The sequence below is a fragment of the Anarhichas minor genome, unplaced genomic scaffold (genome assembly GCF_050575085.1).
Source record: "Anarhichas minor isolate MPS153535 unplaced genomic scaffold, ASM5057508v1 ptg000023l, whole genome shotgun sequence".
Lineage (NCBI taxonomy): Eukaryota > Metazoa > Chordata > Actinopteri > Perciformes > Anarhichadidae > Anarhichas > Anarhichas minor.
Window position 1 is genome coordinate 4009693 of NW_027466469.1, and position 18260 is coordinate 4027952.

At 41.5% G+C, this 18260-nt stretch overlaps 1 protein-coding gene across 1 annotated transcript; it reads left to right on the forward strand.

Annotated features, from left to right (window-relative positions):
• The first annotated feature begins 15000 nt into the window (after positions 1–15000).
• On the forward strand, positions 15001–18170 carry snrpe (small nuclear ribonucleoprotein polypeptide E). Its single transcript, XM_076096738.1, has 5 exons — positions 15001–15173; positions 15768–15794; positions 15891–15953; positions 17117–17195; positions 17949–18170. Exons 1-5 carry the CDS (start codon positions 15120–15122, stop codon positions 18002–18004), a joined length of 279 nt encoding a protein of 92 aa, XP_075952853.1. The 5' UTR covers positions 15001–15119; the 3' UTR covers positions 18005–18170.
• Positions 18171–18260: the final 90 nt, after the last annotated feature.

Below are 18260 nucleotides of genomic sequence, written 5' to 3' on the forward strand. Positions count from 1 at the left end.
AGATAGAAGCTAAAGCTACAGATCACCGTGTAAAAGTGAACCACCACATCACCTGGAGATCCAGACAGAAGACAATGAAATTAAGGACCACTGTTCCTGTAAAGCTGGGTAAGTGTTTAGTCACTGTCATCATTAGAAAGCAAAAATACCTTCAGTAGCTAGCGTAGCATAGAGGTGCTAACACTAGTGAACGATGTGCTAACGTACCCTGCTAATGTTAGCTCCCAAGGTTTTCACGTAGAAACGTAACATTTTAGAGATGTTTATCTCCTTCCAACTGCTCAGCAGGACCTAGCAAAAGCTCAATTAAAGACATGTTAAGTAATATTTTATTTCAAGATTTGTGTTAGTGTTTTTAAATCTGTGTCCTTTAGCTACGTCTCAATTAGATGTTCACAGGATTTAGGTGTTGAACAGACTTCATATTTACTTTTGTGGATTTCAGTGAAAATACGAATCGTCCACTCTCCTTTTACAACATGTAAAATGAAGAATTTGCAAGGTCAGTAATTTTTTCCTGATTTTCTCAACTGATTCCAGGGTGAATTTTGAATCCCCACCTTCTCTCTTCTCCCATGTATCGGGGAGCACCGTCACATGTACCGAGTGTGAATGAGCGAGCACTAATGATAGACGCAGCCTAGACTTACTGAGAAAGACAGAATGGATGCACAAATAGAGTCCTTCAACGCGATCCAAACAGCGACACGATGAAGCTAATGGTGCTATTGATTGGTGAATTTGTAAAGTTTCTGTGCTGAATACCAACAAATAATGCCCACTTACATCTGTTTTCATCCCATTCTGTGTTCCTCCACAGTAAACTACATTACACCGTGAGTGCAAGGTTGTAGGTTGTTGAGTGCAATTAATTTACAACAACCACAAAAAAGCTCCACGAATGCACAAGCGCTGACTATACAGACATCTTGCTTTTGATTCAGCCTCTTGCTTCCAGGCTCTTAGTATAGTTTTATAGCAACCGTCTTTACCTGCAACAGTGTGTGACCCGTGACACCCCAGCCTGAACATGCACACACAGAGGGAGGGAGGGCCCTACTGAGATAAACACCAACAGTGGAAAAACCTCAAAGATGATTCTGCTTAGCTGACACAATATCGCAGCGATAAGACAGATCTTCTTTATGTTTGAATTTAGACAGAACAAGCTCGTCTTAACCAACATGCTAAATAGGCAAAATGACAAACAACACATACACACAGCAAACCGCACTGGGGCGTCTGGGTGAGACTATCGAAAACAAGCGTTTATGTGAGGGTGTCGACATCCCGTCCGATAAGCAGCGTTCGCATTATTTCTGAGAAGCAAGCACACCGCAACACCTTCTTCTTTTCCGACCCTTTTTCATCCGCTGAACGCAGCAGTGCGGCGCAGCGGAAGGCGAGATGTGCTTTTTCGTAAACATCCCCCCATAGAGATACGGAGACCGCATTGACCTGATTGGGTCGATAGCGATGTGCACGCCGCTCTACAGAAAGTCCCACGGAGGGCGTTTCGGTCGGTGTCGGCGAACGCGATCCCGACGGGTGTACCTGAACACAACAGGTCAGCATGACGGGAGTCGGATGCTCCTGACCGACCGACGCTTCCGCCTCTCGTCCCACCCCCCCTCCATCTGACTGCAGCTCTGGCCCCACGTTGCAGGCCACACTTTACCCACCTCTGATGGAAAGCAAATAACAAGCCTCACAGAAAAAGGCTTGCGCCGCATCGACGGACACACACATGCACAAATACACACGGTCGCACACAAGATAACAGGGCCTCTGCGGGGGCGAGGGTGCGGGAGGGGGGGACTCAGGGAGTTGAGGGTCGAGGGGGGGGGATATGGCACTGCCCCACACAAAGGCAGCCCTGAAATAGCCCCCTCGCACAATGAGACCTGCCACTCTGTCTATGAGATAATGTCTAATTGAAAACACTGCAGCCATTGTGCTCCTGTCACCGGCTCTATTGTCCAGATAGCCCTCTCCCCCCCACCTCCCCCCTACCTCTCTTTTTCCATTGACGCGGCGCGATTGTTCCTCGCCATTGTGGCAACCCTACTCTCTCTCTCTCTCTCTCCCTTTCTCTGTCTCTCTATCTCCCCCCTCTTCCTGTATTGTTATAATTTCATTACTTATTTGTTTTTTTGTTCCGCTTCTCCTTTCAGTCCCCTGCAGACCTTTTGTACACCATATTTAGGCACTTCATTGGGATCCGCTGCCAATGTGTGTGTCCGTCTGTCCATGTGTGTGTGTGTGTGTGTGTGTGTGTGAGCAGGTGTCAGTTTCACGAGGAGATAAAAACAGGAAGCAAGATAAAATAGTTCTCTGAGATGAAATAAAAGCCCTCGCAGGCATCACAGCAGGGGGAGGTTGGTTTTTATCCGCTCGCAGCCCTTGATTCCGGTAATATGAAACAAGGCCCTCGTCCTCGGAGACAAGTGGTCATGAGGACAACAGGCATTGTCCTGAGTGAATTACAGTCTGTGTGGTGACATTGTTGCGGCCTGCCCGTGTCCAGAAACTATGGACAACCCATCATCTAATGACACAGATATCTGGCAGAGACGAGGAGAACGTGGATCATGAATCAGGGGACTGACAGGGCCGGTCGACTTGAGAAGCATTGTAATGCACCAGAGGCCTTGTGCTTGTGCCATGACTGTGTGCTGAAGAATCTCCTGCTCCTCATCTTACAGCTGCTATTCATATAGTTCTTCTCTCAAAAGTAGATTGAGAGAAGAACCATATGCAAAAAAGGTACAAGAAGGTCTTATGCATTAAGTGTTATGATATACTGTTTTTTTTAGCAGTTAGCTTCAAAGAAATAATTCAATATTTTAAAAAACGGTTAGCTTAGCATTAAAACAGGTGGAAACAGCTAGCCTGGCTTTGACCAAAGGGAACAACATTTGCAACTGATAAACAACTGATATCTAATTTAAGATTAGTAGTGTTAATAGTAGAGAGTTACTAGCGTGGATGTCGACTGTTAATTTATCGTAATCTTTACTAGGATGTTAGCAAATGTTAGCATGCTAACGTGCTAGACTAAATTGGTGAACATGATAAACATTATACCTGCTAAACATCAGCGTGTTAGCATAAAGCACTGCAATCTCATTGAGCTATACTAGCATGGATGTAGACTGTTAAGATGTGTTGTACGATAGACTAGAATGCTTTCAGAAAACAGCAATTCATTCAATGTTTCTGAAGAACAAGCCCCAGCAGTTCTACGTGAAGGAGCGTGAGCTGCGAGTTGGACTACTTTTCCGGCAGTTTGGAGTGAAGAGACGATAACAAAGAAGCCTCGAGTTTGGCGATTTCGCTGTCGCCATCTTGGAATGCGGCCGTCGCCATGTTGTATTTTTTGCAACCAATCAACGGAAGTGACCATATTTGGAATGAGGAGGAGTGACGTAGAGATGCCGTATACGGCTCTGGTAGCGTCAGCGACCTGTCAATCACAGTAAGCCCGCCCTAAAGCATACTCTGCTTTATGGTCTGTTTGACTCTAAATGAACCATAATTTACTAAATGAGCATCATGCTGTATTGAAGAAGACTTGAAACTAGAGATTGAGACCATAAACTCATGTTTACAACATTTACTGAGGTAATAAATCAAGTGAGAAGTAGAGTCATCTTCTCATAGACTTCTATACAATTTGACTTCTTCTTGCAACCGGAGCAGTCGCCCCCTGCTAGTCAGTAGAGAGAATGCAGGTTTTAGGACACTTCACTCGAAGGTTGCCGCCTGCTCTTAATGTGGCAAACATGGTTGGAAGCGCACACGTCTCTCAGAGTGAGACGTGAGGTTGACGGACAGCAGCAGAGAAGACAGATGAATCACTATACCCTATCCTCTCTTGCAAGTGGAATGCAACTTATTTAGCCGCCGCTGCGCACTAACAAGTCAGGCCACAAATGTCACATTGGTTGAAAGAATTGCTCAGGGGGTCAAAGGTCACAGTGACTGATTTTTCTGCCATAACTCAAGAATTTATATGGTAATTAGGACAATTTCAGACAAATGTCTAATATATATGAGAAATATATATATATTTTATATATTAAAAAGTGGTTTCCACTGTGCGTATGTGTGTAGGTATGCACTGCCGTTCTGTAGTACGGGATGTGTATGTATGTAAATTTATTGTTTCATTTTAATTATTTTATTTTATTTGTTTATTTTATTTTTTTTGTCTATATTTTTACTCTTAATTTGTTGTTGATTCCAATGATTTGTTCACAAACAAAAAAGGCCAAAAATTGGTTGCTATTTTTTTTTAATGAGTCGCTGTCGAACCCTGATAAGTTTCGGCATATTAATGATAAAACATGAAACTGAGTTATACAGTCCTGTAGGTTAACTATCCACACTTTTCTACAGTTTAAATGATAGCCCATCATCTACTGTGTAGCCTAATTATTTAGTGTATGGGGGTACATATATGTTTGTACAAAGGAAGAGGGCAACATGTTAAGAGACCCTTGGCGCTTTAAAAAAATATATACTCAGTACCTAATTAATAATTAAGTACAGCAATATTATTAGTATTATTATCACTGGGTAACAAGCAAAGAACAGTGGAGTAACAGCGCTGATAGTGAAATGAAACCATGTATTTTCAATTGATCAGACATTATGAGATATTTGCAAAATGTGAATTTGGTAAATTAAGTACTTATTGGGTACTTATTAATATAGTTTTAATGTAGGCTAAGCATGGGAGAAAGGGTGTGCCGAATAACTGACATAATGGGCTGTAAAATTAACCCTTACATTGTTCACACATTTGCCGCTGTAATTATACTGTCGTTACAGACTATAACTGAGCCACTCGTAGTTCAGCTCCTTTTGGTGACATAGCTGCAGTGAAAAGGACATAAAGCTGCAAGTCTGCTGGCCTCCTGTTTGTACAGACAAGTATCATTATTTAATTACAGTATATAGTATTCCGATGTACACTGATTAAATAGTAGAATCGCTGCTATTTGTCATACTCTGTCACTTTAACCATCAGTCATTGAAATGCTGCATTCACATGGAATCAGAATATGAACCGAATATAATATAAGTGGGCTAGAGCAGGAGGGTAACATTGGGAGAATGACGGCATTGCTATCCACCGCGACAAAATTTACAAACTGGAAGTTTTGAAATAGAATATTTAGAGATAGCTGCATTGTATAGCTCCATGCATTAATAGAACAATTACATCAAATAGCAGACATAAACAATTATTTGTAATAAATTATTTTCCTCATTTTCTTTATTTTTAACTCTCTAATTATCCTTGCCTTCTCCTCTGGTATCAATAAAGGTTTATCTTACCTTATCTTGACTATAAACCTGAGATCTGCACATTTAGCAGATTGGCTGCACCAAGCTGTGAATGGTGTGGTGAAGTGGATTTTCTCTCCACTTCACATGATGTTACTGATTACTCACTCAAAGTGTGAGGAATGGTTTTTTTTTTCATTCACAAAACGAGATCAGATACACACACAACATATTTCTATATCATGACTATGAATTTAGCAATTGTTAATTGGAAACCCACTTCATACTGAGCTTCTAGTGAGACAGCGGGAAACATCCTTTGTTCATTTGTTCTAATTTGGAAACTATCTTTAATCAATAATTAGAATACAATAATAGTCCTTAGAGACAGTGCAGGTCATTTTCTTTTCTTGCTACCATAATATAGAAAATATGTAATTTTAATATACATAGCATGAGTAAAAAATATGCACCAGAGAAGTCAAAACATACTTACTCATACAATATGAGTTCTCAGTATAGAAGCTGGATCCCACCCCCCCCAGATACCTTACCAGTACTTACATCCAAAACTAGCTAATAAGTTTAAAAAAGAAAAAAAGTTTGATGGAGATTCTGTAGCGATGACATCATCTTGAGACCAATCCCGTGGCGCTCACCAACCTGGTCGGCAGAATAAAATGTTTGACATGGCATGGCAACGACATTGTGCTTCATCCGAACCAAAAGTAAGCTTCAGATAAATATTTCTACTTACGTGTCTGTCAACTCACTTGTGGCACTTTTGCCATTTTGAAACTGTATAACCTAACCTATAAGGTTTAGGCAACAAAACTAATCAGTAAGGTTTTAGTAAAAGAACATTTTTTTTGCAATAATAAGTACACTACTTTTGGTTTCACATGGGACACGAACAGCTGTCTCCTGGGTGAAAGTCCCGTGTTGTGATAAAATGTAATTGCGATATGTCAAGAACAAATGTCATCCGAGAAAAAATATTATCCCTTAAAACGTAATTGACACTGCAGTTTCATTGTTTGTGAATGTCATTTTTACGATCACAGTGAATCATAAATACAACAGAATTATTTCAAATTAAAAGTTTTAGGATGGAATTCACCAACAGATGGGGTGGCTAAGAGGCCACTCTCTCATAATGCAAACTGCTTTGAGGATCGACTTGCAGAGAATAGAAATAGAGAATAGAGAATAGAGAATAGAAATGCAGTGAAATAATGCAGTTGGACCAAAGTTCCCATCCCCTGTGAAAACACAGAAACCTTTACAATGTTCAAAGTGAATGTACTTTGGTATAAACTTTGATATGGATCTCTTAACCATTTCCCTGAGGATTCGGACAAAGTTGATGCATTCTCTTTCTTTTTACTCTCCGGCTTCTATGCTGTGATCTGGAGACACTGAGCACAGAGCTGTACAACAAGAAAAACCACAAGGTTTTAAACAAGAATATAATGTCTGAAGGGATGTGTAAAAATTGCTTTGATTTTATTTCTCTTTTGTTTTTAAAGTGTGGAGAGACACTTGAGACTGTGCTCTTTAAATTATCCTACTTACTCATGTGCTTTCTGACAATCCTTGGCCAAAATGAATTATTAAAACACAGTATGTTGTATCAAATGGTATGAATTCAAGAACACCAAAAAATTCTCATAGTTGAGAAGCAGTAACTGAAAGCACAACACTGACTCTATAGCCGATAAACCATTGCAAACACATTCAGCAGACTAAGGGCAACGTCTTTTCTTTTGGAGTCGGGTTTCTGTTGACCGATGTAAGTCCAATTTTAGCTCGGTTTTTGGTCTCCACCAACTAACCAACTCTTCAGCTGCTAAATGCTCTGCTATATTCACCAGCAAGTCCCTTATAACTTTGCCTGTCTGTCATTTGGTACTTGACAGGTAGGTAGCGCACAGTCTACCAGAGATTAGTCACAAGAAACAGCTGCCTGCTGCTGCTGGAAACAGGGTTGATGAGAAGGGTGAGAGTGAACCAAAACTGCAAAGTTGTAGACCCGAAGAAAAGCAAAAAACAATGAGCTGAAATACGGCTCTTTAGTCGCTAGATGTTCCACTATGTTCACTGTTAGTTAACAGCTTTGTCAGTGTGCCAAAGTGGGTATATGACAGTTTTTTTTCATCTAAACGCTGCTGCATCTGGAGTGTACCAAATCAGTTAAAAGCTGCGGGGCCCTGTGTCAGCCATAAAGACAGGTCTGGTTCCTCATATTAGCATTCTGGTATAGGGGGGAACAAACAGTGTGGTTTGTTTGTATTTCTTTAAACGAATCACAATCGTGTTGAGCGGCGCTGAGCCCAGGATGCAACGATGCACACTGGCCAATAACAGGCTTATACCCATAGTCTACATGTGGTGAGTGAGACTACTGTTCACTAAAAACAGTGAGTAATTCAGCTTTAATAAATGACGAGGTATTAATCGATTAGCAGGATTATAATATATTTATTTTTCTGTTAATGGAGAAGCACTATTCAATTTTACACACTGAATCTTCAAATATTGATCCCATTACATTGATCAATAGTAAAGAACTTATCAAACAGCACATAAACTATGTGTAATACATGCCATTAGAAAGTTTGTTAAATCAATAAGGATCTCACTGTCAAGAGTGCGCTAAAGTAATCAGTAGCTAACAAATTATGAATGTCATTCCTCAAGCTAACTAGATAATTTCATACGCATGGAAGATTATAAAACTATTTTACCACTGAATGTACTTGTCCTGTTATGAAACACTGCTAATTCATTATTGGATGTAATTTGCGGTTTGTTTGAACTTTTTTTGCTGATACGTTTAACGTCTGTTATTTGTTCTTTTATGTGAAACGTGTTATGCTGCCATCTATCGTAAAAGAGATTTTGAATCTCAATGGGAAATATTCCTGGTCAAATAAGGGTTAAAAGATATCTATCGATGAAACCCCCCCCCGCCCCGCTGCCTCTGCTCACTGACCCCTGCCACTTCTCGAGCAGCTCTGGCCGGCATGTTCGTCAGATCCCCAGTGTTGCAGCCAAACAACCTCACAATGAAAAATGCCTCCACATTTCCTCGGTTTCACAAACACTGTTTGGAACAAAAAGCCCTTATCGGACCTGCGTATTATTCACCGTGTTAATTGGAGGGAAAATAAATGTATTGTGCATCTCGACGGTGCTGTTAAAACAAGATAAGAACCACATGAGCGAGTCCGAGGCAGTGGCTATTGAATGAATTGTTTAACAGAAAAAGTGTGAACAAGTTGGAAACTATTTTTTTTTTTTCTTCCTCTCTCTCTGCTGTGCCGAGGGCCTGGCGTGGCTTATGTGACCAATCTGGCAATCCCCCCCGGTCGATGTCATTTATTGATTGTCACTGATTCTGGTATTACCCGTTCAAAAAGCAAAGGTCAGAGGTCAAACTTATACAGGCACGTTGACGTTATAAACACACACATTCACCTCCCAAAACAAACAGGTTTGATAACCCAACCGCACCAATTATGGATGTGTAGTTTTGTGGATTTCCCTTAAAGTTGCTTTTATAAAGAAATTACTTTTTATCGCATTTGCTCATAATTATCACTATATCCTGACAGCAGTACATGATACAGATGCTCTGTTGAAACATTTGGTTCTTCTGCCTCCTTTTTTGCGCCCCTAATGGCACGTGCAAAATTCCTCCTTTTCCGAACAAAAACAACCAATCAAAGCCGAGGAGTCTCTAACAGCAGCTCTCAATCACTGCTGGTGAATTACAAACTGTCAAACTATGCAGCGCCAGGCGTCAACCTCCGATTCTGCCGAGTGAAGCCAAAGTGTCTTAAAACTTGCATTCTCTCTACTGACCAGCAGGGGGCGACTCTTCTGGTTGCAAAAAGAAGTCAGATTGTATGGAAGTTTATGAGAAAATGACTACCGCTACCAGAGCCGTATACGGAGTCTCTACGTCACTCCTCCTCATTTCAAATATGGTTACTTACGTTTATTGGTTTGCGAAATAAACAACATGGCGACAGCCGTATTCCAAGATGGCGTTGGCGAAATCGCCGAACTTGAGGCTTCAAAACCAATGGGTGACGTCACGATGACTACGTCCACTTCTTATATACAGTTTATGGTCAGCGGTTGATCAAATATGAATCAAGATTCTCTTACCGCCATTGCTTATTTCTCACCTCAAATGTTTTCAGAAACAGCTTCACGTGGCAGTGATTGACAGCTGCGTTAGAGACTCCTCGGCTCTGATTGGTCGTTTTCCTTTGGGCGCGGTGGAATCATGCAAATCCAGTTAGGAGCGCTAAAAGGAGGCAGAGGAACCTGATGTTCTCACAGATTATCTATTTTATCTACTACTGTAAGGAAATTGTGACTGTTTGAACAAATATGACAAAAAGCTGTTTTTTAAAAAGAGTTAACTACTGCAGCTTTAACAGCAACTGCAGTATGCAGCATTTCCAAAGCTGCACTGAGCATTACAGGGAACTACTGCATTCATAGAGAATAGCATACCGGTTGGATGAATTTGAATTCGACACTATTTCTTTAATTTACAGGGAGAACTTTGTTACATTCTCAGCAGCTCTCAGGCTTTGCTCCATCTCAGGCCACAACGGACCTCACCTCTCTATCCGCTTTTGTTCCCGACAAGCACATGTGCCACCTTACATCGAGCACGTGAGTGCTTTGCATGAATTAACAAAGAAAAAGCAGCTTGTTACTTGATGACTGTGTTATTTATAATGTTTTTTTGTCTTCTTTTTTCCCAGTAGGTCAAGGATCTTAACGATTTTCATAAATCAAACGAAATGATAGCGGGAAAATACACAAAATTGGGATTTTTAGGTCATTATATGATAACACATGTTTTGAGTGTAAACTAATTAAATATACATGTAAATATGGAGGCGACACGCCACAAACCACAACCTGGTTTTTGCAGCATCTACTGACGTATAAAGGCCGTACATTAAAGAAGAACATAAGATATAATTAGGTCATGACTCACATCGACTCCATGAGTTCGGGCACAGAAAAAGAAAAAACACGATTACACATGCTTCTATAATTGCTTCCCAGGGTAGAGCCTTTTGATTGTCTGCTTTGAATGAAGGGAATATACATGTAATCATGCCTGTTCTTACTGACTGCTATCACGTCCGTGAGTGATACCATCGACTGGAGGGAACAAAACGCCGACCTGTGCGTCACACTGGGCGTGAATAGGTTCACATACGGGTTGAAACAACCCGCCACCACAACCCCACCTGCTCCAACTCAAAGTCATTGACTTTAACAGTTTGTCCATCTAAACGCATCGGGAGGCCAAAATGGGTGTTGTGGCACTCAAGTGATAAAGATATGCAAACGCTGCTGCTTTTTGGATTAAAGCTGTCAATAGTTAGAAACATTCACTTTGTTTAAAGTGAGACTGTTTTTGTTTAATCTGCACGTGCAGCAGCCCTGTCTCCTAAAAAAGACGTTCCCATACAATGAAATCGTGTCGTGAATTAGGTTTCGAGGGAAAAAATTTTGCCGTGGATTATTTTTGCTTTTGATGTATTACAAATAAGACTTAAATGAGTCTGCAGAACTCTGCACGAGGACGAGGTCGGTAGTAGTTTAATAGCATTCTTTTGTTCTGTTTCAATTTACAACGTTAACCCTTGTGTTTCAAACTGTAAAACTGACCGTAATCCAAGAGGAAATACGTTTCCCTGGAAACATGATCCAGAGTGCAGTTTTGTTGTATAGGAAAGTCATTTTGTAGGTGACAGGGTTAGGTAAAGACGTCATCATTAGGGGAGAGTGAGGTCCATTTAGAGTCAAATAATAGACGATGAAGCAGAGTATGCTTTAGGGCGGGCTTACTGTGATTGACAGGTCGCTGACGTATACGGCGTCTCTACGTCACTCCTCCACATTCCAAATATGGTAACTTTCGTTCATTGGCTGCAAAAAAAACAAAAAGGTGACGGTGAATCAAGGCTTCATAATGGCAGTCCACGAACCAATGGGTGACGTCACCATGACTACGTCCACTTCTTATTATCAGTCGTTGGTTGAAACCTCCGACTGGGAATGTGCAAATTCCGACCTCGCGGTTCAAATGGATCCGCACCATAACATAACAACATTCCTCTTGCCGAAAGGCAAAGTCGTTGCACATTGTATCTTTCAATGTAACCTCTCATTCCCATAAGAATAAACACGTTGCCCTAGAATTTTATTCTTGCATCTAATAATAAGTAATATAAAGAAATATGAGCTTAAACTGTGAATGAAAAAGGACAACATTAGCTCAGACTAGCAGTCTAACTCAAACTGTGTTCCGAGCACGCTACAAATATCCTGTCAGTCAGCGAGACAGGAAACAGACAGCCAGCGGGTCGTCTGGCTGGCTCTGCCATGGGCCTGCAGGGGTCAAGCCTGTCAGGTGGGGGCTGGGGGGGGGGGGGGGGGGGGGGGGGGGGCAGGCAGGTGAGGCAGATAGTGAAACAAAGAACCCCCCCACCACTGCCCTCCGTCCCCTTTTCCCCATCCCGTCTGCCTTCCCTTCCCCTTCAGAACAATCACCACTAACAGGAACAGGAAGTGATGCCGGGAGGAGGTTGATCTAACCGGGGCAATTCCTTTCAGGCCAGGTCGGGCGAGGGAAGAGAGGGGTAGGAAAAGACAGGCGTGGAAATTGAAGGAAAGATCGCAAAAGAATAAATAAACACACACACACGGCAAGTAGTGGCAGGGTATCCTGCTTGGGTGTGCGTGTGCAACGTTTCCTATTTATAGAATATTCCAGCGGTGTCTTACAGTATCATTTTAACTTGTTTCATCCTTCTGAATCATTATGACCAGTGTCCCTTTGCTGGCAGATCAGAAGATGCCCACATGACCTTGACCTCTTAGCCGCTGGGGGCCTCTCTGGCGGCCAGCTGCAGCAGTGACCGCGGTGTCTCCCGTCTCTCGGTCCTCCTTGAGAATGCAAGCATCCCCACCCCCCATAGTGCAAAGACAAGCATGTGGCACTTGACAGCGATGCCCGATGAGCGACGCACGCCACCGGCCGGCCCTGCCTTTTAAGTTGGGGTCCCTGCCGCCCCCCCCCCCCCCTATCTCCATCCTAACCCCCGAAAGGCGACACCTCGGCCTGCGCCACCGAGGCTCCTTGCGTCTTCTCTTTCCTCTCCCCACTTGCGGACTCTCGTCTGTCCTCGGCAGCTAATTTCCGTCGTACTTTCTCCTCTGGGGGGGGCTGTGTTGTATGTTATTAATACTATTGTTAACTGCACACTCAAGGCTGCCCCCCCCCCCCCCCCCCCCTCAAGGCTGTCCCCCCCCCCCCCTGACTCGGCGCATCATGTTACAGGTATATTGTGCGCAACAGAGAAATTGCCAATCCTGCTTTAATACCATCTATAAATATCAAGAGGGAATACCTTGGCCAATTATGGTTGGATGCAGGCTGATTGTTATGGAGTGTCTGGCAACCAGACTTCCAAGGCCTTCTTCTTGGCACGGGAGCGGCGGGAGTGTTGGGGCTGCGGTGTTTTGTTTTTTCTTCAGAGATTAAAAATGAAGAGAGAGTTGTGTTTTTTTTTCTAGAGGTTTAATCTTAAATATGTGTAGGATATTTTTCCGTTCATCTTCCGGAGAAGCTGCTGTCAACTTCACCAGAGTTCAGATGTTCTGTCAGCATGCTGGTCCGCTGCCTGCTGTGCGTTTGACATGTGACGCAGCGCCCTCTAGAGGCGTCAACTGCTGAATGGGACATTTTGGAATATAATAAAACATTGTATTGAAAAAATAAAGAACTATATTTTGTATTATAATTGTTATTCCTATTTGCAAACTAAAGAAGACTTTTTTTTTTCATCACACCTCTAGTGAATTGAAACACCCACATGAGTCATTTCTTATCTGACGCAACATGTAGCATTAAGTGAAGGGACTTTTTTTGTGTGCTTGATTTGAACTTTTGATAACATGCAACACCATTTTTTTTTCATTGCGTTTATCAGAGATGGAAACGACAAGAAGGAAAAGGAAGCTGTCGTGGACTCTTCGTTGTGTGCACTTCTCTGATGTTCAAGCGCTGCAAAGTTTCATTTCCAGATTTTCATTTTGTTTCACGTTTTGCGCTCATGTCCATAGTATTTCACTCCAATTTATTAATCCATATTTATATTTTACATAAAATGTCACATATCAGTATTACGGGTTTAAAAAAAGCAACAACTTAAAAGCATGTATAAATTAAAGGAGGACTTTTCAGCTTGTTGCTCATGAGCTTTTCAGTGGAATGGAAGCTACGGAGGGCCGTACGGATTGGAATGTTAAAAGCAACTGAATACCTAATTGTGAAAACTCAACAATAACGAACCATGGTGAAATTGAAGGACACCATTAAGCAGATAGCACTGAAATATTTAGCTTTGGAAACCGTTTAATCTGAATGTATGAAATTTGACCTCCTCTCTCTCCTCTAATTTGAAGCTGGGCTACATTCACATGGGGGGGGGGGGGGGGGGGGGGGCTGAGCATAATCAATTGTGCGTCTGTCCTATCAGCTTACGCTTTGTCAGTCATGCGATCTGAGGAGAAAAACGTTAAGTTGAGTGACCGGAAACCTTTTCACACTTGAAAAGTCATGTTTTTGCAAAATTGCAAAACTAGAAATTAACTTCTGGAACTTGCAAAGATGGGAGCAGAATGTTTGAATTCAGTGGCATTAAAACATGATGCAGTGTTAGAGTCCCTGCTCATTACAGCTCTTCAGAGGTTAATACCAAACATATACACAGAAAAGTGTATGTGGACCGCTAAACATTACGGCAATATCATTCCAAAAAACCATCGCCATTATTGTGCCGCTGTAACGGCCTCCACTCTTCTGGTTTCAAGCTTTCCATTTGATTCTGGGACTCGGCTGCAAGGATTTGCTCCCATTCAGCTACAGCAGAATGTATTAGTGTGAGTTCAAGTTCAAGCACTGAGGGAACAATGCTGTTCATTGGTGGTGGCAGCATTGGTGGATGAGAGGCAGCTATAACAGTGCTTTTTTTCTTCTTTCCCATGGGGCCACCTGGTGGGTTAATCTGGCCATGGCCAATTTTTAAAAGTGGATATTAGGTGCTGACCGTGCTGATGATAGATTTTGACAGTGCCTATTGCCCTTCTACCCACAAAGCGTATTATCTGAAAATGAACATTTGCGAAACAGTTTAAATGAGTGTGTGGATGTAGACATTTAGAGTGCTGGACATCATAAATGCAGCAAAGACATATTTTGGGTAAAACTGATAGTTTTGCTTTGATTGTCCAGACAGTGCACCATGACAGCCAGCAAGAGGCTGCTCTCAATGCTTACGATTACCAACATTTGTTTTTGAAGTCATGTAAATGACAACAAAAAGAAAAAAAATATATAGGTATATATATAAATAAATATATTTGCTAAAGCAGTAGCTATTATATCATGCGTTGTGAATAGATTATTTTTTCCATTTTTTGTCAATAGCTTTCCAAAGTAAATGTATGCGCGTGCACACGTTAATACTGTCTGTATGCACGTGCACACATGTAAATGCCTGTCTGTGGAGCAACATGTGGGTGCAGTAGTGACCTCCTACCGCAGGGGCGCTGTTACAAACCATGCGACGTCTTTATTATAACCGGCACCAGCACGCGGAAGATAACCGCCATTATAGCAAAGCAACCTCACAACGTGAGTGTGTCGTTGACGTGCACGCTAATAAAACGGTGCAATTTTTTAAATAAATACCTACCGCTGGTATTTTCTTGGAAGAATGGCGTACAGAGGACAAGGACAGAAGGTCCAGAAGGTTATGGTGCAGCCCATCGTATCCTTTTGTGTTAAAGACGCGGTTAAATCTTGCTACAGTAGCTTAGCAGCTAGGCTAACCGTTCGCATTAGCTTGCTAGCTAGTCATTAATTTCCCATGTTGTGAACGAGGAGCGAGTTTTAGCAGAGCTATATGATTAGATAACGACTTATTGAAAACATGTTATTAGTTTAAAACACCGTGGGAATTAATTATGGTTATTTGGAGTGCATTCATTCAAAGAACCAGTTAGTAAACATAGCCGCTCTAAGCTACGTTGCTAAACGTTACCCATAGCACGCCAAACAGCATTCAACTATTCCGGTATTCTACTGTGAGGCTTTCTGATGTACAAAGGAATTGTTGCTTGGATTAGTGGTTCGATATCTAATGAAAAATATGTTTTAGGTGAAGTGGCGTCAGTAAGTTGTTTTATTACATTGACTGGTTCAGCACAGTTTTTCTAATGTTAAACGTGCTGCAGCCTGGAGAAGTCTGAAAAGTCATCGGAAGCCTTTTAACGTTATGTGCAATCACTCTTTATGGTGAACATGTTTATCTCGTGTGTGTGTTTGCTCTATAATCTTGAATTTCCTTGACTCCATGTATCAGAACCTAATTTTCAGGTATCTACAAAATGTAAGTATTTAGTTAAACTTTTATTCCCCCACAGTTTATTCTGATTTGTTTTGTATGATTTATGGTTAAAATGGAATTCTCATCTCTCATTCACAGCGCTCACGGATCCAGGTCTGGTTGTATGAACAGGTGAACATGCGGATAGAGGGCTGCATCATTGTAAGTTATCCTTTTGCTCTTTTCTATTTTCATCAAACTGTAGTAAAACGTGAAGGAAAACTTCATTCCCACAGTCTATTCATTAACGCATGGCTGATGGACTATGTAGTGTAGTCGTTGAATACGATCAGTAAGTAGGCTGAAGGGTCTGGAGGACATTCTACACTAAAGTTGAAGAATCTGAGAAAGTTGTTAAAGGGTGATTAACATAATTGACATCAAGATGCAAAAAACACAAGAAAAACAACCAGTGATCAGACTCGGACTAGAGTCCACAAGTTATTTGTTCTACTAGAGAAGAAGTCTCTCTGTTGGACCTGTTTTTACCACTAAAACCCTGTCTATTGGCAATAAGCTACATGCAGGTGGTGGTGGTGACATGGTGGCCTAACCACTTCTTCTCTGGTGTAACTGTCCACTGCCCGACACATTTTGTCTAACATTCTGTTAGTATATACAATCATGTAATGTTTACAGTTAAATTAACGGTATAAAACTAAAGTATAACTTCTTACCCTTCTCGTTTTAATAATTAGCTTTAGCTTTGTCTTTATCAGAGCTGGCAAACGGATGCTTACACCGGGGAATCCGCCGTGCACTAACCGTATCCTGGTTCAGACTGTTCAAACTCTCCTCGCTGTAAACACCGGGCGCTGTGTATAACACTTACTATCAATACTTACTCAACAACTAACTACAAATGTACACTTTTATGATTGAAAGGATACTTTTTTTAATCAAAGGCAAATGTGGTAAGGGGGGGATTTATTCAGTAATATCATAAAAAAGAATTGACAAACTGGATGCATTTAACTGCCTCCCATGGTTAGGGTTATGGTCTGCCTGATAGATTTGTTCTTTTGTACACATTTCTATCATCTGCAGATGTCATACAGCATGACTTGTTTTTACTCACAGGGTTAATGTTTATGAATGACATCTGCCCACAAACTAAGTGGAACTATGTACATAATGCTGATGATCAAATCTCATAAACGCACACATCCTCATGAACCGGTGGTTCATAAAGTTGAAACAAGCAATTTACGACGAATTTGTGCAGTTGTTGAATGTAATGTGATCAAGCCTCATGGACAAATATGAGGGATTTAGGATAAGAATATGAAAATGTTCATGCATAACGGTTCCCTCTCTGTCTTAAGGGTTTTGATGAGTACATGAACCTGGTCCTAGATGATGCCGAGGAGGTCCACATGAAGACCAAGAACAGGAAGCCGCTGGGTAATAAATACATTTTGATGCGTTTTGTAGCTTTGTCCCTGTGTTTAGCACTGATTTGTACACGTGAATGTCGGCACACTTGACACTGTCACAGGTGATTTTTCAACATTAAACATCTGCATTCCATTTAGGTGAGCCGGTTCCAGTGTGTGTTGTGTGTGCAATCTGTTACACCTGTGCGTTTGCTGTTCTGACAAGTCAAAATATCTGCTGCGGAGACAATGAATTCAACTGAAAACATGTGTATCGTGCCACCCCAAATCACAATTGAAAAAAGAAAAAAAAATTGTTATCCCAAAACTTTGCAGTGCTGGCACTGTTTCAGAGTAAGCAAAACACACAAGCTGACTATGGTTATTAAATTATGGTTATTATTAAAACCACTGTAGATAAATTTGGGAATGAACTAATGACATCTTATCAAACCAAAACAAGTAATACCCCAGGAAGTAGAAAGTGTTTTTTATGTTGCTGAACGTGCCTGTAGATGGTGGTTGAATACCTATGGCATAGGTATATTGGCATATTGTTTCTTGAAGCCCCTTTTTTGGCTTGTACGTTACCTCCTGAACACAGCTGAGCTGTGAGAAGACGAAACATTCTACTGACACTCGGTTCCCTGTCGTCTGTGCACACTTGATGTGCGCTCAGTGCTTTGTCCTAAAGTGAAGTGACTCTTTGTATCTCTTAACATCCGTCATCTCGCTCTTCTGATCCGCCTCCACTCTTGTTTGTTCCCCTCGTGTCTCCCAGGGAGGGTCATGTTGAAAGGAGACAACATTACCTTGCTGCAGAGTGTGACCGTCTAGGACAGCGGCGACGCCTACACATCTTACCTTTCTTGGAAAGAAATGTTAACCTCGTTTTGTTTTTGCAAATTGGTGTTGAGTATGTTTGTTTATACAACATGAATATTGTACGTGTTTATTTCTAACGTGGTTTTGAGAATAAATCTTTTTTTTTTTTTTTCCTACAGCTGTTTGTATTTTGACTTATTTCACTAAATGTGAATAATATCACAATTGTTTGCATGCATATCATTTGGCTACTGTGCCCCCTAGTGGC

Excerpts from the sequence above, each read along its gene's own strand:
- snrpe (XM_076096738.1), top strand. The coding sequence starts at position 15,120 with ATGGCGTACAGAGGACAAGGACAGAAGGTCCAGAAGGTTATGGTGCAG. Across the intron at positions 15,174-15,767 it reads AGGTTATGGTGCAGCCCATC|AACCTAATTTTCAGGTATCT; the intron begins GTATCCTTTTGT and ends TCCATGTATCAG. Across the intron at positions 15,795-15,890 it reads TTTTCAGGTATCTACAAAAT|CGCTCACGGATCCAGGTCTG; the intron begins GTAAGTATTTAG and ends TCTCATTCACAG.